The sequence below is a fragment of the Epinephelus moara genome, chromosome 5 (genome assembly GCF_006386435.1).
Source record: "Epinephelus moara isolate mb chromosome 5, YSFRI_EMoa_1.0, whole genome shotgun sequence".
NCBI classification, from domain to species: Eukaryota; Metazoa; Chordata; class Actinopteri; order Perciformes; family Serranidae; genus Epinephelus; species Epinephelus moara.
In genome coordinates, this window is record NC_065510.1 from 11,361,072 (window position 1) to 11,385,450 (window position 24,379).

A 24,379-nucleotide genomic window follows, 5' to 3' on the forward strand; every position below is an offset into this window, starting at 1 on the left:
AGCTTAAAGCCCCTTAAAATACACACGGGCCTAAACACATTTACATGAGGAATAGCTGTGCAAGAGATTTCAACACCTTCCCGACTCTTTGTGATTCAAAGCGCAGCTCTATTTTATTACCAACACAAGCATTACAGATGTAAACAAAGCTCTTGTAGCATCACTGATCAAACAGTCATCAGGTTTAGTGTTCACTTATTGCTGGCTCTTTAGTCAAGTCATCTATTCATGTGTTTGGAGTGAAAAAAAAAAGTCTCTTAGTGATGTATGTTTGGATTACACATTGTTTCCAAAAGGCGTTAAAAGAGAAGTTTAAAGGAATAGTTTGACATTTGGGGAAATTTGCTTGTCAGCTTTTCTGATATAGCTCTCATATCTGTAGACTAAATAGGAAGCTACAACCAGCAGGCGGTTAGCTTAGCTTAGCATAAAAGCTGGGGGCAAGCAAAAACAGCTAAGCTGGCTCTGACCACCACTTGTCGATTTTACGGTTCTTTGTGTGCACAGTAAAAAAAAAAGACATTATGTGCAAAAAAATTAAACAGAGGCTTGCTGTTTTCCTGTTTCCAGTCTTTATGCTAACCTAAGCTATGCTAAGCTAACTGTCGGCTGGCTGTAGCTCCATATTTAGCAACCACACCTGAGTGGTATCAATCTTGTCATCTGCCTCTTGCCAAGAAAGCAAACACGCAGTAAAATCAAAAGCTATTTCCAAAAATGTCAGACTATTCCTTTAAACTTTACCACATTCAAACAATTAAAGAACATCCAGTGTTTTCCAGTCAACCAGTCTTTACCCATCAACTACAACCCCTGCTATCCTTAACCGATCACACGTGTTTCCCCCGTCCTTCAGATAAAACATGCTCGGGCACGGCGCGGGTGTACCACTCCGACCACCCGCCGTCGTACACCGACACCCCCGGGTGCCCGCACTCGTGGGTTGCCAGTGCCACGTTACACGCAGTCACGGCCGAGCCACACGAGACACAAATAGGACGGCTGAGGTCCACGCCAGCTCGGGTGAACAGAGCCTGGAGTTGCTCCTTGGACAGGAAGTGACCCGACGGGGACAGGAAGGAGTGGAAGGGCATGTTGATGGAGCCGGGGATGTGGCCTGGTTCTGTGTCTGTCAATCAGAGAGAGAGAGGGTAGAGTAAGAATAAGACATTTAGTATAGATAAACAGCCCTGCATCACACTGGATGTTGATTAAGTTCATAATATTCAGAATCTGCACATGCAGCGTTCCAACACTCAGACTGCAGCTTGTGCTTGCGTCACATTAAGATTTTTCAGCTGACACACTCCAGAACACAACAACGCGTGAAATCGATCTTGCGTAGCTGGAAGTGCTTCGTTCGCATACATGGGTGGAACACGTTTGTGCCCTAAGTGTCTGGTGGTACGACAGGTTAGAGTAGCTGCAGCTGACCCCAGCACAGCCAGGCTTATGATATTGGCGTTTGCTGATTTCTTTATCTCCCCATAGCTTCTCTCCTGCTGTGCCTCTCAGAACAAATAGATCATTTATTTACTTCCAATTCCAATCTGACAGCAGTGATCATGATGCAAACACAACCACACATTTTGAGACAATGGGCCCCTGGACACAGAAATGCAAAAGGCCCCACCACCTGTCCTACATCGGTGCAGACTTTATGGTGATTTCTCTCTCTTTTTCTAGTTGTTTTGTGTCTTTCTGTTGTAGTTGTGCAGCTCTTTGTGGTCATGTGCCGTCTTTTGGTTGTTTTGCATCTTTGTTTTACCACTTTTAGTAGTTATTCTGAGTCTCTTCCTGGTTGGTACATGTTCCTTTCGAGTGACATTTTGCCAAAGGGGGTCCCCTGACACTTTGAGCCCTGTGGGTCTGTGCCCAGAAGGCTTGTTCAGTAATCCATCCATAAACACAACTTGCAGCTGTGAGCTCTGCATGCATCACACAGAGAGGTCAAAGGGCACAAGAAGAGTTACATCACTCCAGCTGCACACGATGAACTGTAGGACCTGACATCTGACTTGTAAACATGTCAGATGTTGAAGGGATTGAGTCTGTAACATCTCGGCTACATTGACACATGACTGTTTCAATCTTTTATCACCAAGACACTGATTCCCACAGGTGGCTCAGATACATGTTCTTATCGGGACAGAAAGTACATCGACTAAGTGCTGTTAATGTATTACTCTAACATACTGAAGACTATAGCTATAGGGCTAATCCTTGATTCATTTATTTTCAAAATGATCACCAATATTTGGTCCCTGGATTTTAAAGGGATAGTTCTGATTTTTTTTGAAGTGGGGTTGTGTGGGGTACTTATCTATAGTCAGCGTATTACATACAGTAGATGTCAGTTGGTGCGCCCCCAGTTTGGAGAAGCAGGCTGGAGTCTGAGAGGGACGCTAGGCAATGTACTGCTGTAGATGGGGATCAGCAACAAAATGTATTTTAGCCACCTAAAAGTAATCAATATCAGTGTAAGTGTATGCTACATTAAGAGTATTTTCACCACTTTACCTTTCCGTCAGGAGCCAATTCCGCTGGGGAAGGCGTTAACGGCTTCAGTTCCCCATCTATGCTCTCGTCAAAGCCACCAGACAAAAACAGTAATTTTAGCTGCTGTACATGGGAGCTGTTGCTCTACTGCTGCTTTGGTCAGTTGGTTAGTTTGTGTTATTGTGTGGCTTTAGTGAACCCAAACCAACCCTTTTAAATGCCAAAGTCACACAGTAACACAAACAAAATGACTGATTGAGGCAGCAGTACACCAGCAGCTCCTGTATTCAGCAATGTTAAATCACTGTTTTTCTCAATGGAATCTGGCTTTGAGGTTTGCGATTTAAAGGCTTCATTTTCCCACTGTAAATCGCTGTCTGACAGCAAGGTAAAGAGGTGAAAATATTCCAAGTGTAGTGTACACTTAAACTGATACTGATTTTTTTGGGTGGGAGTTTTTATAGGTGGTTAAAATGTGTTTTGTTGCTGAGCCCTACACAGTAGTATGTTGCTTAGCTTCAATGTCAGACTCCAGCCTGCCTCTCCAAACTGAGGGCGTGCCGACTGACATCTGCTGTATGTGATAGACTGTTTAAGGATAAGTACCCCATACAAGCCCGCTTTAGTAAATCTGAACTGTTCCTTTAATACCAATACTGAAACAACAGTTTTTCAAAACTTTACTCAATAAATATGAACATATTTTCCACAAAAACCCTTTTTGCATTTCACAAAACAATACAATCTTGTAGCTGAACAAGAACCTTCTCTCAATAAAAGGCTGTTTTACATTATATTTTAAATTTGTAAATGTTGTATTCAAAGCTACTGAATGCCACAGACAAATTTTGGTCTGTACCAAAAGTGTATAAAGTTTGATACCAAGCTGTAATTGTGAGCAACATCCTTTGTCTGATCCTGTGTCGGATGGCTAAACAAAAGTGGACAGTCATGAAAAATAAAGGGGGAATACCAGTGCCTCTCCCACTTCCCTAAACTATCCACTGCTTCGAAAACATCTCCTTTTTTATTAGCAACAGTTACTTTGCCTGAAGTCAAAGTTCACTCTTCTTTTATAAATGGAGTTTCACCTGTGGATGGGCACTCTAACTGCACGTCTGTGTGTATTTCTCTATGTGTGTATGTGCAGTATGTAGAGGTGGAGTAGAAGGGAGTGAGCAGTGTATGGAATAAGATAAGGCATGTACGATGGGTGTCTTATCACTACAGACTGCTATCTGTAAAGATCTACTAAGGGTGGACAATATCTAAATTTAGACCATTTAGTCTGTCGGCTACTGTCCTTCTGTCGTGTGTGTGTGTTTGTGTGTTTGTGTGTGTGAGCATACGGGTCAGTGACTGCAGATAAAATGCATGGTTATGTGAGCATGTCTTTATTGCTCACTCTCCTTATGTGTTTGTGTTGTTGGGTGATTTATTCTCAGCTTGCCGCGTGTCTGTCTCTGTGTTTGTCCTGAGCAAACTCTGCATGAAGCCTACATACCAGGAAGTCGTGGACTCAGGGGACCATTATGGTTTTTCCACTGGATGCCTGCGCTCCGTTGAACCCATACGGCCACAGAATGTGACTGTCGTGTTTTTGTTTAGATTTTGTTGTGGGGGTTTAATAGTTACATCTCTATTTGTTAAGATGCTTGTCAGTATATTCCCTCTGTTTTTCATGTGCGTTCTATCCGACACCACTGATTGCATTAGAATCAAAGTGTTAATGCATTTTATAGCTTTTAAAGCAGCTACAATTATACTTAGCACAGAATAACAGGCAGTGTTGGGTTTTTTTATCCTCAGTTGCTCTTCCTGAGGTTTCTACCATTTTTTTTACCCATTAAAGTTTTTTTTAGGAGTTTTCCCTTATCCACTGTGAGGGTCGAAGAACGGAGGGATGTCATATGTTGTAAAGCCCTCTGAGGCAAATTGTGATTTGTGATATTGGGCTTTACAAATAGAATTGAATTGAACCACTGAGTGCAGTGCAGACAGACATTTTGCAATGAGCACAATGGTTGTGATTTGCGATTATTTCGCTGACTAATTTGTGTTTGGTAAGTGACAGTATCTACAGCTGTTTATGTGCAATAGGGTTGTAACAGTATGAGATTTTCATGGGATAGTGGGCGGTTTCTTGGTATCACTGTATTTCAGTGTTATTACTATTATCACTCAAGGATTCAGGTCCAAAAACGGGAAGGTATGTTCACAAATAACTTTTGATAGGAAGGTCGTAGATGGATGGATCTAATCCGTCCATCCAGGACGTCGGGAAGTGGGTGAATTCGACACTCGAGGAATCAGGTCCAAAAAGAGGAAGGTAAGTTCGTGAATAACTTTTGATAGAAAGGTGGTATAGAAGGTCGTAGAGGGATGGAACTAAGCTCTACACCCCCATTTTTGGCCCTTCCGCGTCGATAGAGCCAAAGATCAAAGTGACCATTAGAGGGATGAAAACAGAAGGGTTAAATTTGGTTGAACAAACAACTTATTACTACAACTGAAACTTGAAAACACTGTTTTTATTATGGAAGTGTGTGTAGAAAGTCTTCCTTTTGAAAATAACTAAACTAACTTTGAGATTATCCGTCCAGTTGCATTTCTTTCTTCATATTGCCGATAACTAAAAGTACAGGCTATGATAACTGACAATTTTAATATCACAGAATACCTTAAAACCGGTTTATTGCTTCAACCCTAATGTTTAACTTAGCATATTATTCAAATATTGTAAATTAAGGACCCACATGATGGAAAATGACTTTGTCCAAATTATAGAACATTTGGACAAAGTTCACTGCACTGAACATTGATCTTTTTCTGTGGTTTTGCATTTGCCACAGTATCAAAAACCCTCATTATTGTCATGATATTGATTTAGATCGTGTTCCACGTTGTCAATTGCCAGTCCACCACGTCCCTTTAAATCAAAAGACAAACATACTGATTTACTATCAACACCTTCAGGGATTCAGCTGCTGTTTTGTTTGTGTGCAACAAAAACCAGCAGATCCGTGTGTCACAACATCACATGATTGATAACCAGTGGTTTCACAACTCGCTGCAGTCCACCTTTGTTGTCTGATCAGCACATCTGCTCTTATATCACTTCTCCTGATCTGATCAATGAATGAACAGTGTCTGATAAGTGAGGCTAGCTTGGTTAATGTCGTCAATAAGAGTATGGATTCACTCTTAATGGGTCAGTCACTAAAGGCATTCTTTTAAAGATTATTTGTTGGGCTTTTGGAAAGGACAGATTAAGCATGGCAGAGGGCCAATAAGGGGATGACAAGCAGCAAAGGGCCGTGGGATGGAAGTGAACCCCTGGCTGCTGCTGCAAGGACATTGCCTTTTCACATGAGATGCCAGCTCTGCCCACTGAGTTACTAGGCACCTCAACTAAAGGCATTTTTAAATGAACACAGGCAAGTGACTGGGGGAGGGCATCACCAGAGGCCCCACAACACGGTATTATCACTTAAAGGTTCAGTGTGCAGGATTTGGGTAATATATCGTCAGAAATGCAATGTAATACGTATGTTTTTTTTAGAGTACAATCACCTGAAAATAAGAACTGCTGTGTTTTCTTTACCTTGACATGAGCCATTTATATCTACATAGGGAGCGAGTCCTCGTCTACAGAGATCACCATGTTGCACCGTCATGTTTCTACAGTAGCACAGAAAGGATAAATCAAACACTGGCTCTAGATAGGCCCATTCATGTTTTCGTGTTGGCTACCATAGCAAGCAGTCCCTCCAGATAAACACAGATATTTCAATGTGAAATATCTGTGTTTTTATTGGTTCAAATCACCGGGTGCGTTTGTTTTGGAGAGGAAGACAACTCTGTGGATAATTCAGCTCTCAGTAAAAACCTCCTGAATGTCTGGATCTTAAGTTAGCAGAGAAAAAAGGTGAGCACAAATTAGCAGGTGCTAGGCTAAAATCCGACTCAGACATGCCAAATGTTAGAGAGTTGTAATGTGGAACTGCTTTAATCTGTGTTTTTATGGTTTAATTAATCACTGGTTGTGTTTGTTTCAGAAAAGAAGAGACCTCTGCAGATAATTTGGCTCCTGGTAAAAAACTTTCTGTTAAAGGGATAGTGCACCCAAAAATGAAAATTCAGCCATTATCTACTCACATAATTGAAACCACAAAATATCTCCATACTGCTCGTCCGTAGTGATCCAAGTGTCCTGAAGCCCCGACATAAAAACTTGTTTGGAAAAACGTCATTTTAGCCTCATTGTAGCCTGTAGCTCTAACTGCCTCTCTGTACACCGCGCACACGTGAGCGCGGTGGACATTTGAATCTGGGGCACCGTAAGCCTCCATTAGGTGGAGTTGTGTTGCTACCTCCTCTCCTCCGGGATCTCCGCAAGTGATGTGAGGACTCTAAAACTTCACCTGAGCCTCCCTCGGTATATGGGTGAGTAGATAATGGCTGAATTTTCAGCTGGTTGAAATTTGCAGTCCGAACCTTAGATGCCACTAAATCCCCTTAAATCTTACACACTGCTCCTTTAAGTCACAGTACAATATTACTGTGATTTTAAATGTTTTATAATGCTGAGTATTGGATAATATCTATTGTAATATATTGTGATTTTTTCCCTTTTTCAACCACAAATTAGGAAAACTTTGCCAACATCTGTTTCACTTAATTAGAAAGAGGTTTCCAGTCTGTTCATCTCACTTTAGCCATGTTTATTGCAGCAAAATGTATCTAATGTGCATAATAACTGACTAATAACTGGCTGCCAAAATTTATTATTTATTCTGTATTTGCAATAATAATAGCTATTATAATTTTAAAAAAAAATCAATACTTGCCATCTGGGTATCAATACAATATTGCCACGCTTAATATAGCATGCTGTATTGATTTTTTCCTCCACCTCACACAAGTTACACAATTATGTATAAATCAGGCTTCTATCACATATTAGATGCATGGGTGAATTTTGGGACAATGGGCCCCTGGGCACAGATATGCAAAAGGCCCCACCCACTCTCCTACACAGAAGCAAGACACACAAGCTTTGTGGTTTTGCCTCTTTATGTTGTGGCTCTTTGTGGTGTCTCTTTTTTGGTTGTTTTGTGTGTCTTTGTGGTAATTCTGCATCACTTTGCAGTCATTTTGAGTCTCTTGGTCGGTCTGTGTTACAGTAATTTAAGTGGCAGTTTGCAGATGAAGGTGGGGGGACCCTGTCACTCTGGGCCCCTGAGCCTGTACTCAGTTGGCCCATTCAGTAATCTGTCCATCAGTGGATGAAATATGCTGTTATTGTTGTGTGAAATGTCACTAACGTCACTTTTAGCAGTCATCTATTATGTAAACAATCTTCCTGAGTGTGGGATTCATAATGTGTAGCTGCACCACTGCTCTCACTTCATGCTTAAAGTTGCAAGAGACCTGAACAGAGCAGTGTCATCATGCAGACTACTCACTGTCTCTGGGTTCAGGGTCCAATCCTTTGAACCTGCCTGCGGGCCTGGCGTCCACCACCTGGAACTTTTTGGTTTCCAGGTTATCCAGGATATCCTCGTAGGTCTTGATCCAGGAGCGGTTCAGGGAGGCCTTAAAATCGGACGGTGCTGGTCTGACGTACTTGTCACTCACCGGTCGCCCCTCCAGCTCCCAGTTCCTGAGTCCCCCGTCGAGCAGCGAGACCGCGCTGTGCCCGAACACCCGGAACATCCACCACACACGGGGCGCCGAGAACGCGCCGAACTCGCTGGCGTCGTACACCACTACATGCGTGTCACGCTCTATTCCCAGATTACCGACATAATCTGCAAAAAACTTCTCAGACGGCAGCATGTGGTCCAGAGGAGACGTTTTGTCGCAGCACTGGTCTATGTCAAAGAAAGCTGCGCCCGGGATGTGCCTCTGCTTGAACTCGCTCTTGGTGTTGCGCCGCAGTTTGGGCAAAAACCAAGAAGTGTCCAAGATGCGCATTTTGTCCTGAACCTTTATAGCCTCCGCGAGCCACTTAGAGGTGACCAGAGCTCTCGCTTGAAGCGCCATGGTTAATTCTGGAGAGGCAGACGGGCCACAAAGTTTAGCGCACTAAAACTTGATCCACCTAATCTTGTGCCAAAGGTTGAGGGTGGAAGATGGAGCATATAGATAGAGAGCGCGCCACAGCCACTACGCCCCTTAGTTCACTGTGCAACAGCTGGAAGTGAATGGAGGCGTGACGCGTTAGTTACAGTAGTGTGATTACTTTGTAACGAGCAACTAGGAGGACTGTAAACTGCATTAGTCATTTAAACTCATTCATATATTTAAAAATAAACCTGCTGGTCACATCAACACGTGCCCTGTCTGTCTCAGTTATTACTGATAATAAGGCTTTTATTCATTATGAGTCAAAATATTATTTATTTATTAAACTATTCCTACGTAAAAGACAGTGGAAACTTAATATTCTCACGATCTCTCTAATTTGATGCACTTATTCATTTTCACAGCTCATAAAACACTTTATTTGCTGCTGATATTTCACACTCCTGCTGAGTCAATCCATTGTTTTAATTTTCTCTGAAGAGTGTGGAGGCTGTTTATTTAGGCTATATAATGTATTTATACAATGAAATGTGCTGGGTTGGTGTTTTTTATTTGATGGAAACTGATGTATACCAGTTTGCTGCTTTCGTTAAATTACCCTAATTCAATCAACTTTAATTGGTTATTATTATTATTGTCATTATTATTAGTAGCAGTAGTAGTAGTGGTAGTGGTAGTGGTAGTAATAACAGAGGTGGAGGAAGTATTTATATATTTTAGCCTACTTCAATAAAAGTAGCAACACCTCACTGTACAAACTAATACTAATAAGTCCTGCATTAAAAAATACTATTAAGTATGTGAGTACAATCAGAAAAATATATTTAAGTATTAATTGTAAAAGTATTTAAAGCACTTTTTTTAAATAAATCACATTATTCAAAATAATCAAAAAATAATTAAAAGGAAAAGCAGCACGTTCTTGTATTTGAGAAACAGGAAGCATGAAATGTTTTTGCATGAAAAATGGCTTTAAACATTATTGAAATAGTTGCCAATTAATATTATAATTAATGAACTAATCATTTTAGCTGCTCTTGTAAAAAATAACCGTAACTCGTAAAGTCATTAGTAACTAAATGAATGAAATAATGGCTCGGCGCAGGAGCCAAGTTATCAGGGATGAACTTTAGGCACCTTCGACTGTTTTCCAGCCGGTTGCTTTCAAGTGGTGCACAAGAGTCGCTCACCGGATGTTGATAGACTCACACGTTGCCGGTGAATTCTTATCCATGTAGCTTGTAGTAATTTCAATAAAACCTCATATTATTAAATCAGGATGTCGGCGTCGTTGATCAGGAGAGGACTGGAGCTGCTCAGCGATGATATTAAAGGTTAGTTTAGCCTTTTAGCTCGCTAGCTTAATTACAGTTAGCTAACATTAGCTTTGGACGGCAGTGCCGCTCTGTTGGTGGTTTTGATCGTTACAGTTTGGAAATAACAGATGTGGTTAACATGTCCCTTCACTGCTGACTGGAAATAGAAAACGGACGACTTAATACTTATTGTTGCTAAATTGGGGCAGTAACTATTGTCAGTGTGTTTTATCGTGTTCTTCAAAAACGGTGACATATGCTCATGACAAATTAAAAAGCTCCATTAGAGGGTTCAAGATGTTTTACCTGTACGGAAATAAGTCATTCATGCAGTACGAAACACAGAAAAACAAACCGAATTTACCATTTGTGAACCACTGACATACATGTTATATGTTTGAAAATAAATGTTAAGTATTTTATACTAGAACCAGATTCAGGTTTATTGCCAAGTTGGTTTTCATACAGAAGGACCTGGTTCAGTGTGGTCTACATGTGATAAATGCAGTGACATGTCTCTTTTTGCATTTTCATAAACAGAATAAAGCTTTCACCAATTTGAAACTGTGTTTTAAATAATATTTAGCCTCTCTGGGGTAATCTAGTCCAGATTTGACCCATTTAACTGTGATGGTTTTTGATCTGGATCTGGTCTAATATTGTCTACATGTGAAAAAGGTGATGCAATGTCCCCTTTTTGCATTTTCACAAATAGATTGAAGGGTTTCACAAATGTGAAACTGTGTTTTTATCATCATTTAGCCCCCTTTCAAGTGTAGTGGTTTTTGATTTGGACCTGGTTCAATGTGGTTCTGCATGTGAAAAAGACGGTGAAAGTCTTTTTTTGCATTTTCACAAATAGTATAAAGGTTTCACCAATTTGAAAGTGGGTTTCAGGAAGCGTCAAGCATTTACCTTAAAAGTCCAACAGTCTTTCACAACAGTGAGATGTGCAAAAAGCCAAGGATCGGTCACTCAGCATCGCATGTTATTTTCTCCTTAACTCTCCCCTTAAGTGCTGCAATAGAAGCCGCGAATTGGAAGTTCTCTTCAGCGTTGTGAATTTGATTTGGTATTTTGGTGCATAATGGTTATAATAAACTCAGTAAGAGAAACGAGAAATAAACAAACAAGTACTGCAAGTTAGTAAAAATTCATTAAAAAACAAACAATAACAGATCTATCCTATCAAAATCATCACAAAATAACCGTTTTCAGTACACTGGCTGATCGGTTACACAGGCACTTAGAGCAATGTCTTGCTTTGTTTGTTGTAAATGTGTTTTTCTGCCTCTCTCTGTGTCCTGTGCACCCTGCCAGATGCCAGTAAAGTGAAGAAGAAGAAGCAGCAGCAGCAGACACCCAGCTCGGCCACAGTGATGGAGCTGGTGGACACAAAACGACAGGGTGTCACCAAGCAGGTCAAACGGCTGCAGGGTCGCCTGGGTCCTGGCAAGAGCAAAGCTACAGTCAAAGACAAGAGAATCAAGTCTGCAGTGGGTCAGTCGGCTCATAGTCCTGCACAGCATCAGTGCTCAGAGGAAAATACATCCAAATTACATGTTATTTCAGCAGTGTGCAGCTCAGTTTAATTTTGTGAGCTTAATTATTTAACTTATGTGCCAAGTCAGTGTGATATTTATCATAGTGTCCAAAATCATTGGAATAGACGAGTGGTAACTTGTGTTTAGGATGTTTTTTGCATTGAATGGGAAACACAACATGAAACAACATAAAACTGATCGTCCGTATGTAGATTGTATGTCGATAGTCTTACTTTCTGTTAAGTTTACGTTAGAACCACTAGGTGGCTCTGTTACATGGCTAGCAACCTGTAAGTGGATAAATAAAATCTGTAATCTAAATAACTGTTCTCACAATCAGAATCTCTTTTATGTGCCATAATGTGACTATCTCACCAGTATTCGTAGTTAATGTAGTTGCAGTATGAGTATGTCTTCGGTGTGTGTTTTGTTTTAAACTCTTTCTTTGGTGTTTTCTTTGAAGAGGAGTTCAGGAAGAAGCAGAGGAAGAGTCAGATGGGCGCTAATCTCAAGTACTTTATGGAAACTGGCTACAAAGCAGCAGATTCTGACACTTTGAAGGTAAGAAAGGCAAACATCACTCACTTATTACAGCGATCATCGACTCCTCTTTACTCTATGATCAGTAATTTGCTTTTAAATTATTGAAATGTTTATATCGAATTGTCTGGTATTTTTCAACCTAGACTGTTTTCTCCATGTGTTTATGTCGAAGTGACAAATAAGAACAACAGTTTTTGAAAGAGGTCCAGTATAGAGAGAGACAGCTGCAGACGGCAGCGGTGAAACAGGCTGCAATGTAACAGCTCTGGTCGCTGTTGGTTTGAACATACAGTTAGTCATAAAAACTTTTGATGGATGTAAGTTGACATAAGTTGACAGGGCCCATCCCTGTCAACTTATGTCCATCAAAAGTTTTTGTGACTAACTGTATGTTCAAACCAACAGCGACCAGAGCTTCCAAAACGGCGGAAGTCATTCATTTTTCAATGCGAGCCCAGTGACTTGGGCGACCTGGTCGTCAGCCGGAGGGGAGTTAAAACTCATTTAACTTTTTGGTAATGAGCTCTGACGCGGTTTGGCGACAACCAATCGGAATGCTGACGTGCTTCGATGAAGCGGGTCCCAGAGAACAAGCCATGTAACTTTGGTTCCTACAGCACACTTGTTCCGACAAGTGGATATCAAGAAGTTGATTACTTGCGTTTGCACACACTCAGTCCTTTATAATGTCTCGCTGTTCGGTTACAGAGACCGAAATAAAAAGAATGAGGCTTGGGACCGTGTCGCGGACGTAGTTGGTTGGCCTGGTGAGTTTTAAAGTGTGTAATGTTAGTAATACACCGCGTTCCAAATTATTATGCAAATGATATTTTTCTCTGATTTTCCCAAATAGTCGATGCAAATGACAGTCAGCATAATTTTCAAGTCATCAGCTNCCATGAGTTTAATTGAAAAACAAAAAATTTAATCTTTATGACACTTAAATACAATTTGCATAATAATTTGGAACGCAGTGTAGAGGAGAGAATTGCAGGCTAATGTTGAGACGTAGCATGCAAGTCTTCCTTGCTTGGTTTGAATGGGATGACAAAACAGTTTTCTGTTTTCATTGACCAAACATAACTTTGTGTAGGCCAACTATGAGCTTTTTGACTGGACAACAGCAAGCAGCAACTACGCTGCTTTCAAGCCAGTAGTCTGCTTTGCGGCTCCTTTAAATTGACAAGCACGATCGAACGTGCAATGATTCACGTGATGAGCGACAAGAGCAACCAAAGCTGCCACAAATATTTTTGACAGTTGTGCTTCTTGGGCGTCCTCGAGAGACTTTGCCTCTTTGGAAGCTTCTGGTTTGAACGAACAGTAACAGAGTTAGATTGTTACTGAAAATGTCTTAAAGCATTACAGAAAGGACCTACAGAGAAATGAAACATTTTTTCCAAACCCTTCTCTTGTTCTGGTCTGTTTTGTGTCCAAGTCTCACTAAAAGTCTTGTTCTGAATTCTAATGAGAGGCGACTTGTTGCAGGACGAAAACAGTGAAAGCACAAGTGAGAGTTGGAGAGAGCAGTGCCATAAATAGTTTGTTGTGTTGGAGTACAGGAAGCGTATTTTAGTCTTATCTGAAAGACTTTGAGTTCTGAAGCTGAATATTTAGCTGATTTGGACCATGTGAAAAAGTCTGCAGGGTTTCAAAATGAGACTTCTGCTTTTAGCGAGACTTGGACACAAAACAGAACAGAGCAAGTGAAAGGCACTGGGAAAACCTCTCTGTAAGGTCCTTTCCGTATTGATGTAAGACACTCGTGATAACAGTCAGAGCCTGTTTGTGACAAAAACAAGCACTTTTACTGGATGTAAATTAAAGGGGCACATCAGGCTGGAGTGGTTGCATTGCAGCCTGTTATGCAGCTGTTGGCTGCAGCATTTTCGATCAATACTGGACCACAAAATAGCGTCCGTCTCTGTCCAAGCAGCGCTCAAAAAACATTCCAAATTAGACAGCACCGAGTTTGAGTTTGAGACTGAATAACTAACAGAAAATAAAAAAGTAGTAACCACTGGCCTTCATGATGCTTTCTGCTATTTACTAACCTGTTTTCCGGCCCGTCTGTGACGTTGAATGTGACACACCAGGGGAAAAAATAACACACACACAGAGGCATACTTGTGTGCCACAGAGCTGTGTTCAGGAGTCTGTCACCTATTTTTATCGGGGTTTACCGTGTTTAAAAATCCTGAATATAGATGTTTATTTTGGCAGAAAAGGGATATAAGAAACAAAAACATGGGGAAATAGGGTTCAGGTTGAAAAATACTAGCATTCCTCTTTAAGTACAACAATTAATGACGGATCTCACCATGTCTGACAGAAATCAGAATTTTTACTTTACTGACCCTGAAAAGTTTACCAGTTTGTCAAAAGTCTTAAACTACATAAACCTGTGTCTGCTGTCTACAACTGACTTCGTCACACAGTGCTGACTCGCTCTCTGTCTCACTCAGATCCTAAACCACAATACAGGGAGACAGTCCAGGAATCGCCCAGAGACACCTGCCAAGAAGGCCAAGGAGCCGCAGTCTTTGTTCACTGAGGACGAGTTCCAGCAGTTCCAGAAGGAATATTTTGGCAGGACTGTGGAGGAGAAGAAATAAAGTGTACCGAAACACAAAGACACTGTTGCCACGGTGGAAACACCAGGGCTGCGTTTTGTGGATCCAAGTGGATTCCCGGACCAGATTACAGTTCACAGGTGTCAACAGTGGAACAAAAGATCTTTGAGGAGAAATGTTTTGAATTTGTGCTGGTGTTATTACTGCACACACATAGAGTCACATACAGGGTCATATGATTGTTTCACTCCAATATGTGATTCTGAAAATGTGTCATGATGATATTGTGGCGCTGACTACTGCTGCTTTCACAAAATAATTACACAATGAGAGTTCTGATAAATGATCATCAGTAATGTGGATATAATGACTAAGTGGGCAAACAGTCTGGTGAGCTCAGTAAATTACATCACTTTACTGTAATGTGGCCTTTAAAACCAGGAAAAGACAACACTTGTGATAAAAAAGAAATCTAAGACAATATGTAGTGACACATCACCATATGGATATAATGTTGATTTATTGCCCAGCCCTAGCATTACCTCATATTATTGAAAATGTAACCTACATTAGATTTGACAGGAAAAGATTCAGACACAATAAAATGTTTTTTTTGTTTACAACTTCTGCATAATTATAATTAAGTTATATTGTGGTTCTTATCCATGTTGTTCAGGAGGTTTGTCAGGATAGACCAGTTTTATTAGACTTTGTGTTAAGACTTTTCTTGTGTCTCCACACCGGTGAGAGCTGGGAGGCTTTATGTTTTCGTGTTGTCCGTCCGTCCCATTCTCGTGAAAGCAATATCTCATATTCTTTATTTGAATATATTGAATATAAATTCAATTTTTTCACTCTTGTTGTCAATTACACACAGGTCCGAACACACATGCACAAACCTATACATGCACTAAGTGGAGAGATGTCAGAGTGAGGGGGCTGCCTTGGTCAGGCGCCCCAAGCGGTTGGGGGGGGTTCGGTGCCTTGCTCAAGGGCACCTCGCCAGTGCCCAGGTGGTGAACTGACACCTCTCCAGCCACCAGTCCACGCTCCATATTTGGTCTGGACGGGGACTTGAACTGGCGACCCTCCAGTTCCCAACCCAAGTCCCTATGGGCTGAGCTACTGCCGCCCCCCAACTCATAGTTCTTCAGGTATGAGTTTTTCAAATTTGGTCCACCTGGACTCAAGAATGACCTGATTAGATTTTGGTGTTCAAAGGTCACTGTCAGTGGTGTGCACAGGTGGGGGTTGCCGCCCCTCGTGGCCCAATTGTTGAAAAACACCTGCTAAAGTGCTCTCCTGGGAGCCAAAACGCGTGCTAAAGTGCCCTCCTGGGAGCCAAAACGTGCGCTACAGTCCCCTCTTGGGAACCAAAACGCCTGCTAAAGTGCCCTCCTGGGAGCCAAAACGCGCACTAAAGTGCCCTCCTGGGAGCCAAAACGCGCGCTACAGTCCCCTCTTGGGAACCAAAACGCCTGCTGAAGTGCTCTCCTGGGAGCCAAAACGTGCGCTAAAGTGCCCTCCTGGGAGCCAAAACGCGCGCTAAAGTGCCCTCTTGGGAACCAAGACGCCTGCTAAAATGCCCTCCTGGGAGCCAAAACGCCCGCTAAAGTGCCCTTTTTTTTCTTTTCGCCCCTGCCCTTCAAAAAGTCTGTGCACGCCACTGGTCACTGTGACATAACAAAACATGTTTTTGGTCATAACTTAAGAATTCATCTGCTAATTATGACAAAGTTTCACACATAAGTCTGTGATGACATTTTATATCCAAAAGGTCAAAGGTCAGATTCACTATGACATCGTAATATTCTGCCAAAACATTTTTCTGGCCGTAATTTAACGTCATAACTCCGGAACAGAAGAGGAGACATTTGGTCAGATACTGAATTGGTGACACTAATCTCGGGTGCTCACCTTAAAACCGTGATGATTGTATTGATTGTCTTTGCTGCCGGGGTTGAAGGTGTGTGTGAAGCATCCATAGTTTAATGATTGTCTACTGTCATGGCTGTTTATGAGACTGGACAGACATGGATGTAAGCCCTAACTGCTTCTTGACTGGTTTCTAGAGGCATATGACAGTGACGCTTTAATCTAGGTTTTAGTATTGAGCGGAAATTTAAACACGTCATATTTTTTCAAAATCGAGAATCACAGGGTGACTGTTATTTTCATTCAGGGTGTAACATTAATACATCTTCATGCACAAAATGGATGAATTTATATATGTTTAGCCATGATCACCGCTCACAGGATTCTAGAGAAACAGGCTCAACTCAAATCAACACCGTAAACAGTCAGTTCTGTACGTTAAGACAGGATTGAGTTTTAAGTTAAAAAATGATTCAGTTAACCCTCACTGCTGGTTGGTGTTGCAAAAAGTTATCTCCCACTAAGAGATGAGCACATTCACTATGTGGCTATGGGTGCCATGTCGCAGTCAGCTGTGTAATCTGCGTGGACATGTATTTGACTTTCAAGATTTTTTTCATTCCAGCAGCAGCAGAATTCTTAATGGGTGTGCAAACCTTACAACAACAATGCACATGCTTGAATAGCAATGAATGAGCCAGTTCAGTTGTAAGATGCTTATCGTGTTCAGGTCTAACCTGTTAAGACTTTGGGATCTGCATTTATAAGCTGATGGTGAAAATGACAGTGAGGGCAGCGTGTGCAGAACGACTCGGATACAACGGAGGAAGTTACACAATGCCAAAGGTAAGAAATTAGATAATTAAATCATGTGTAACTTAGTTTTTAAGCAAGTTTGAAGCTGCATTGCTGTTTTCAAAAAGTGCTTTTGAACAAATTTGGTGAACGCATATTTAAAGAGTTGCTTTTATCATAATTTCTCTGTTCTTGTGTTATGTAGCTTTTTAGTGATTTCACTTGGATGTTTGAACTGTGCAGAATGATGTATGTGCATCACTGTGCAGGAAAGTTTCTGTGTCGTCTTAAATCTCAGTTTAAGAAGTATTTAGAGGTGTTTTTATTTAATTATTTATTTTTTACATCACAAGTAGTTTAGAGCAAATCATGATCCAAAATCCAAAATGCAGCTTATGCAACTGTGAGCCTTCTCATAGCACCCTTAGTGGAGAATACTGGCTGAAAACACCTTAGTAAACAACAGCTCCCGTGTAAAATGATAACAGTTGTTATAGTTGCTGGAAATTGTTTTAATTGCAACTAGTTGATCTAGGGAAATGTTACTTTTTGAATCGAGACGAATAAAACTGGAAGTAAAAATGTGAAGAGTCCAAAATCTCTAAAATAGGCAAAAGTATCACAACTAGTTTGGAGCAAATTCTGCAATTAAAACAAGTGTGGTGAGGAAACTTGAAGTGAAGTGGGAGACATCGTGTGTCCAGAGGTTAAACCTTTGAATTGAAAATATTTGCATATTAGATTCTGTATTTTTCAATGAAGGGGAAGATTAAAAATTGAATTGAAATTGAATTTATCTGTGAAAATCAGACACAGTAATTATTCTGAGCAGATTGCTTTTTGATGTCTTGAAACACGTCTGGAGAGAATCTAATTACCGTCTCTTGCAAAGGTATTAATAAAAGGGCAATGAAGGTTTTTGTTCGAAGCAAAAGTGAAAGCAGTAAATAAGACGAGTGTGCCAACAACAAAGACATGAGTGTCTGGCGTGTTCAGCAAGTTCATTGAACAGTTCAGTTGTCTTGAATTCAATCTCATCAGGTTGAGTCCCCTTGATGAAACTGAAGTATGTGCGGGTGTTCAGATTAGGAATGCAAGTTAAGAATGTTTTACCAAAAATAAATCTGATAAGAATCTACAAACTGTTGCTTTGAAACTCTTTTTTTCTGTTATGTAGTAAATCTAATCTTTAAGGCGAGATCACCGTCCTGATAGTTTGGCTGAAATTTGGTTTCTGTTACGTTTAATTTATGCAACTGAAATTTTAAATCACAAATGGTAGCGTGAATTAGTACTTTCCTTATAAAGTCTTGTGATTGGCAAAGCGTATTATGTTACAGAATGCGTTCTTAGATACTCCAAGCAGCTTCAGTGTTTAAATTCATCTGAGTGTTTGAGTGACGCCCCCTCTCTATCTGCAGCCAAAACCAGTTCCTTCGCCAAGGACACAGTTTTTCCCTTCAAACAAAACTGAGGACGACGAGCTGCCAAAATGTAGCTCCGCTCCTCAGTCTCCCACGACATCTTCACAGGTTGGTGCTCAGTACTGTACACATTCAGAACTGTTTTGTTTTACTCTGCAATTAGATCAATCTGCAGAGCACAGACTTAAACCAGGGTTCATCATATTCTGTGGTCAAATTCTAAAAGTCTTTTTTTGGTCCAATATTTCTGGATGAGATACAACATTTGGTATCTGTATTGTAATGTATAAGACTAATGGCATATCATTGAATTTGTGCTGTATGCATCTGTGCTCCTGACATCCACATCCATACAACTTCTATACAATACATCACAAATTCAAACAGATGTCTAATTAAGTGTCACACACATTAGACAGCAGTAACAAGAATAGTACTTTGTATATAAATCCCACATTAAGACTCTGTCAGAGACTCTTGTAATGTAGAGTGTTTATTTCCATTTGATCTCAGGGAGGTTTGGTCTGCCGAACTCCTCCACCAGTGTCACCAAAGAGGTGGACTGTCAAAAGGAGTTCAGGAGGATATGACTCTGTAAATGGCACTCTGGAAATAGTAAAGGTAACGTTGTTTTAATGCTTTATTTGAAAGATAGCATGATCTACTTATGTACTCAGAAAAGTCAATGACAAACTAATATTGTCAAATTGCCCACAAGTGACCCCAAATCCCACACGTTCCTGGTCCATCCGTGTTGCCAACAGTCATCAGGAATGTCTGGGATTTGGGCCCCCCTGGTCACCTGGCACATGGCACTCAAACTAACACATATGAACCTCAAAGAGAAAAAAGACCACAAACAGATACAAAGGAACTACTAAGAGACACATAACAACTACAAAGACACGCAAAGGGACAACAAAGGGACACACAATGACACAAAGTGACCAAAAAGCATATAAATATACCTCAAAGACTCACAAAACGACTACAAAGAAACACAAAACAACCAAAAAAGGAATAAATACACCTCAAAGACTCACAAAACAACCAAAAAGGTACAAATATACCTCAAAGACTCATAAAACAACTACAAAGAAACACAAAACAACCAAAAAAGGTACAAATATACCTCAAAGACTCATAAAACGACTACAAAGAATCACGAAACAACCAAAAAAGGTAGAAATATACCTCAAAGACTCACAAAATATCCAAAAAAGGTACAGACATACCTCAAAGACTCAAAACGAATACAAAGAAATACAAAACAATCAAAAAGGTATAAATATACCTCAAAGAGTCACAAAACGACCAAAAAGGTACAGACATACCTCAAAGACTCAAAACGACTACAAAGAAACACAAAACAACCAAAAAAGGTACAAATATACCTCAAAGACTCATAAAACAACTACAAAGAAACACAAAACAACCAAAAAAAGTACAAATATACCTCAAAGACTCACAAGACAACTACAAAGAAACACAAAACAACCAAAAAGGTACAAATATACCTCAAAAACTCATAAAATGACTACAAAGAAACACAAAACAACCAAAAAAGGTATAGATATACCTCAAAGACTCACAAAACGACCAAAAACATAAATATACATCTAAGACTCACAAAATATCCAAAAAGATACAAATATACCTCAAAGACTCAAAACGAATACAAAGAAACACAAAACAATCAAAAAAGGTACAAATATACCTCAGACTCACAAAATATCCAAAAAGATACAAATATACCTCAAAGACTCAAAACGAATACAAAGAAACACAAAACAATCAAAAAAGGTACAAATATACCTCAGAGTCACAAAATGACTCCAAAGAATTTGGAATTTCTTCACAAAGGTTGATAAAGGGCCTGTAGACAAGCAGCTTTTAATGTTTCCGAAGGGTGCAGCATGAGCAAAGCAGCTAGGTAGTTTTTAAAATATGATATGATACTGAGACGACAAAAGAAAGAAACAGTTTTGATATTCTTGTTGACATGTGTTTTAATGATGTACTGTATGTATGGTTAAACAAATGTAAGCAAATGTCATAAGACTTTCCCAAATACATTCTGATATGGAAGCACTAAAACCGTTAAAACCGCAATTATGTCAACAGTGTAAGTCCTGCATGTAGGTTTAGAAACAGATTTATTACAGCCTAGTGTCAAAGGTAAATGTGAAAAGTGGATCTGTTAAACACAGGTGGAGTGGTAGAACATCACATCCACATTGAGTTCTTGGATGTGTGGCAGAACAAGATCCTGTTGATTTGTGTTAGAAATTAGAAATATATTAAAATGTCTGATGGCTACTGTTGCAAAATTTGCCTAATCAGAAGATGATGGAGGAAACTCAGGCATTAAAATAATAAGAATAACTGTCAGACTGCCCCCACCATATGAGATAACTGATACTGTAAAAACACTGGTCCCACACAAAGCATTATATTTTTACAGTCATTTAATGAAACCAGATTGTCTCTCATTTCCTCAGGTGGTTGCTGAACCACCAAGATATGCGAACTGTAAACCACAACCTCCTCCGCTGCCTCGGAAATCTCCAAAAGAACAGCCTGAGACTGCATACGAAATTCTGGTAAATATTTTACAGTCATTAAACCATTTCACTAAAACAGTATCAAGAGAATAGTCTTTTAACTGTGTTTACATTTCTTCCTCTATCAGGAAGTTAACTCTTTGTCGGACCGGCAGAACGAACCGATACGTGAGTCAAAAAACAGTTTGAAAAGATTTGTTAGATGTTTTAATTTGATAACTTATTGTTGCTGACCTGTATTTTATTGACATGCAGCCTGGAATTCTCTGTGCAAAAACCTTAAACTAAGAAGGGAGACAGAAACAAAGTAAGTAGATTATTACATCTTTTATATTTCAAGTGGTGCTTTGAGCAAAATGCTAACATCAGCATGCTAATATGCTCAAAATAGCAGTTCTGACACATACTGATGCTTACCAGGCACAATGTTCGCCATATTAGTTTGGTGTGTTTGCATGCTAACATTTTGAAATTAGCTCTGGCACAAAATACATCTTATGGGAATGCATGCATTTAATCTTGTTGGTATTTCATCATGAACCAAAGTGAACGAATTGCCATGGTAATAATGAACGTGAATGCCTGTACTAAATTTCATGGCAATCCATCCAGTGTCTGTTGAGACGTTTCCCAAAAAAAACACAAATGTGAACCTCATGGTGGCGCTAGAGCAAAGTAAGCAGGATTCATCCTTTAGGAACCATGAATTTTTGGGGGAAAATTTTTCAGTAGATGTTGAGCAATATCACAAGACAAATGTGGCGTCACAGGGAAGGTCAGGGCATCACCTAAGTCATTTGTACCAAATTTAATGGCAATTCATCTAATAAGTTAAGATATTTCACTCTAGACCAAAGTGGTAGATCAACCAACCAGCATTACCATCCTTGGAGCCATGCAGCTAGTGGAGCTAAACAACTCAATCACCAGAAAAAAACGTTGGCATTGTACATTTCTGCAAACCACAGATTTGTATAAATTTGATCGGTAATATTGGATACGTTGAAACTTTTCATTTCATTCATTCATTTTCAGTAACCGCTTATCCTGTTAGGGGTCGCTGGGGGCCTGGTGCCTATCCCAGCTGACATTGGGCGAGAGGTGGGGTACACCAATGGACAGGTCGCCAGACTATCACAGGGCTGACACATAAGCCCTCTCTAAACAGGAATTGTGCAAATTTGCAGGAAAGCCCAATCAGTCTTCTTTCAGCATTGGCAGTATAAAAACAAAATCGGGGAGTGCAACGAAATGCTGCCTACCTACTTTTGTTTAATACAGAATGTGTCTTTTTCGGGGCAATGGGGGGGCGTGAGCAAGTAACAAAACATGTAGCTCAGCGTGTGATGTAAACAGTGACGTGGGAGGGAAGCTGCGGCTGGTCAGTCCTTTGGAGATTGTCTCGTAAGTCGGCCCGTTCCTCACCGTCCCCGTCATCTGACGGTTAATGGCCTCTTCGTTTGCGAGGACAAGGAGGGCGCGCAATTCCTTGTCTCCTCAGTTGCTCATCTTTACAGTGTCTGTCAGGTTTGTGTTTCCCTCTTGCTACTAGCTGCTTGCTAATTCCTGCTATCAGCTGTTTCCTGTTTATCCACCGCCAGTGGGTCGCATGTGCGGCGTCATCAACAGCTCCTCTTACAAGTCTTCAACAGCCCCTCCCGTTGCGGAAGCCCGCCTTGGTCTGTTTAAACTAAAAGGGTTCCGCCAATATGTCTACCCTACGAGGCGGAAAATTGGGCACCTCGGATCAACTCGCCAATCCGGCTCTGTGTGTCTAAACACTCACAGCTTGCCAGCAAAACGGCCCAACATTCACGGAAAATCTGGCAGTGTAAAAGGGGCTATAGAGACAGACAACTGGAATTTCTCAATTGTGGGATCAATAAAGGTGTATCTTATCTTAACTACTAACACTCACATTCACACCTACGGCCAATTTAGAGTCACCAATTAACCTGCATGTCTTTGGGCTGTGGGAGGAAGCCGGAGTACCCGGAGAAAACCCACACTGACACAGGGAGAACATGTAAACTCTGCACAGAAAGGGTCCCCTTTATCTAGTGTCAAAGGAAAACCCCACCCCGGGTTTAAACCAGAACCCCAGAACCCTCTTGCTGTGAAACAACAATTCTAACCACTGCACCATCGCTCCAATAAAAAAAACGTGCTTTTTGTGGCATCATCCCGGCTGGAAACACACCAATGTCTCGTTAAATAACAGCTGCTTTTCGTGGCACTGTCTCCACTGGAAAATGGAAAAACCCTGATAAGTCACTACACCCTCATTTGGAGCCTAAAAGCCGATAGAAACACACAAAAACTTGCTAAGTCGAAGACTTAAGTCTAAGACGTGCTAAACAACCGACATTTGTTTGTTTTGAAAAATGGTCTTCAGTGGTCTGCAGCTCGACTCACCGTCCACCATCCACTCCACCTCATGATGGCAAATTCAGCTTATAAATTGGGTCACTTTAGAAACACTGATATGATACTGTGAAACGTACAAATGTAACTTATTCATGGTTGGCAGAAATATACAGGGCCAACATTTCCTTCTAGCTTTAATAGAAGCCAATTTTCTTATCGACGAAATGCTTCTGTTTCAAAACTTACAACTTACTGGGGTTCTTAGGTCAACATGTTATATATTTAAAAGCCACGCTGTTGTATTTGCTTTGGTGCACCCTGATGGATGATGTGTGTTGTCAGTGACTGACGCCCAGAGTTGGGTATAACGTGTTAGAGTACTTTGATTACTTTTTGCAATAACGAGTAACCTAACGCGTTAGTTTGCTGTTTGAGTAATCTTAAGTACATTTTCAAATAAGATATCAGTTACTTCCGTTACTTTTAGAACGCTGGTCCTTCAGCTCCGAAACAGCAACGGCTGTCGTTTGGTTCTAATAACGGAGATAACGTTAAAGCTATCAGTCTGAAAGAAGCCACGGAGCTTGTGGCTCGCTACGTGGTCAGAGAAATGCTGCCGTTGTCTACGGTGGAGTCTCAATAGGTGGAGTAGGACTCACTGACAGACATATTTCAGACTCAGGACTTGCATTATGCCTGGTACACGCTACACGCTGGTACTCACCAATTATCCCCGGTCGTCTTTCACGCGTGTGTGATGTCATCGGGTTATTCTTGTCCTATTTTTAT

At 40.6% G+C, this 24,379-nt stretch overlaps 3 protein-coding genes across 4 annotated transcripts in view; 2 read left to right on the forward strand and 1 right to left on the reverse strand.

The window, feature by feature from the left end:
* Nucleotides 1-85: 85 nt before the first annotated feature.
* LOC126389972 (3-mercaptopyruvate sulfurtransferase-like) lies at nt 86-8,754 on the reverse strand. The gene is made up of 2 exons (XM_050044014.1): nt 7,968-8,754; nt 86-1,129 (listed from the first exon to the last, which is right to left on the reverse strand). The coding sequence occupies exons 1-2, from the start codon at nt 8,545-8,547 to the stop codon at nt 831-833; spliced, it is 879 nt and encodes a 292-aa protein (XP_049899971.1). The 5' UTR covers nt 8,548-8,754; the 3' UTR covers nt 86-830.
* rps19bp1 (ribosomal protein S19 binding protein 1) lies at nt 5,785-15,203 on the forward strand. 2 transcript variants are annotated; one of them, XM_050044016.1, is made up of 4 exons: nt 5,785-5,936; nt 11,226-11,405; nt 11,913-12,010; nt 14,458-15,203. In XM_050044016.1, exons 1-4 carry the CDS (start codon nt 5,927-5,929, stop codon nt 14,605-14,607), a joined length of 438 nt encoding a protein of 145 aa, XP_049899973.1. In that variant the 5' UTR covers nt 5,785-5,926; the 3' UTR covers nt 14,608-15,203. The 2 variants fall into 2 exon arrangements, with proteins under 2 accessions (XP_049899973.1, XP_049899972.1); XM_050044015.1 differs by lacking the exon at nt 5,785-5,936 and adding an exon at nt 9,744-9,923.
* Nucleotides 15,204-15,345: 142 nt separating this feature from the next.
* The window catches only part of LOC126389971 (apolipoprotein L3-like), a 12,633-nt gene continuing 3,599 nt past the window's right edge, over nt 15,346-24,379 (forward strand). The window contains exons 1-6 of the mRNA XM_050044013.1: nt 15,346-17,286; nt 18,657-18,767; nt 19,173-19,280; nt 21,161-21,262; nt 21,352-21,391; nt 21,479-21,530. Coding sequence (XP_049899970.1) covers nt 17,212-17,286; nt 18,657-18,767; nt 19,173-19,280; nt 21,161-21,262; nt 21,352-21,391; nt 21,479-21,530 — 488 coding nt within the window. The 5' untranslated portion in view covers nt 15,346-17,211. The remainder of the gene's footprint in view (nt 17,287-18,656; nt 18,768-19,172; nt 19,281-21,160; nt 21,263-21,351; nt 21,392-21,478; nt 21,531-24,379) is intronic.

What these genes read in the sequence shown, in the direction of transcription:
- LOC126389972 (XM_050044014.1), bottom strand. Translation starts at nt 8,547, where the DNA reads ATGGCGCTTCAAGCGAGAGCTCTGGTCACCTCTAAGTGGCTCGCGGAG. An exon ending in GGACCCTGAACCCAGAGACA is followed by an intron (nt 1,130 to 7,967) that starts GTGAGTAGTCTG and finishes TCTGATTGACAG; the next exon opens with ACACAGAACCAGGCCACATC.
- rps19bp1 (XM_050044015.1), top strand. Translation starts at nt 9,869, where the DNA reads ATGTCGGCGTCGTTGATCAGGAGAGGACTGGAGCTGCTCAGCGATGAT. An exon ending in GAGAATCAAGTCTGCAGTGG is followed by an intron (nt 11,406 to 11,912) that starts GTCAGTCGGCTC and finishes TTTTCTTTGAAG; the next exon opens with AGGAGTTCAGGAAGAAGCAG. An exon ending in CAGATTCTGACACTTTGAAG is followed by an intron (nt 12,011 to 14,457) that starts GTAAGAAAGGCA and finishes TGTCTCACTCAG; the next exon opens with ATCCTAAACCACAATACAGG.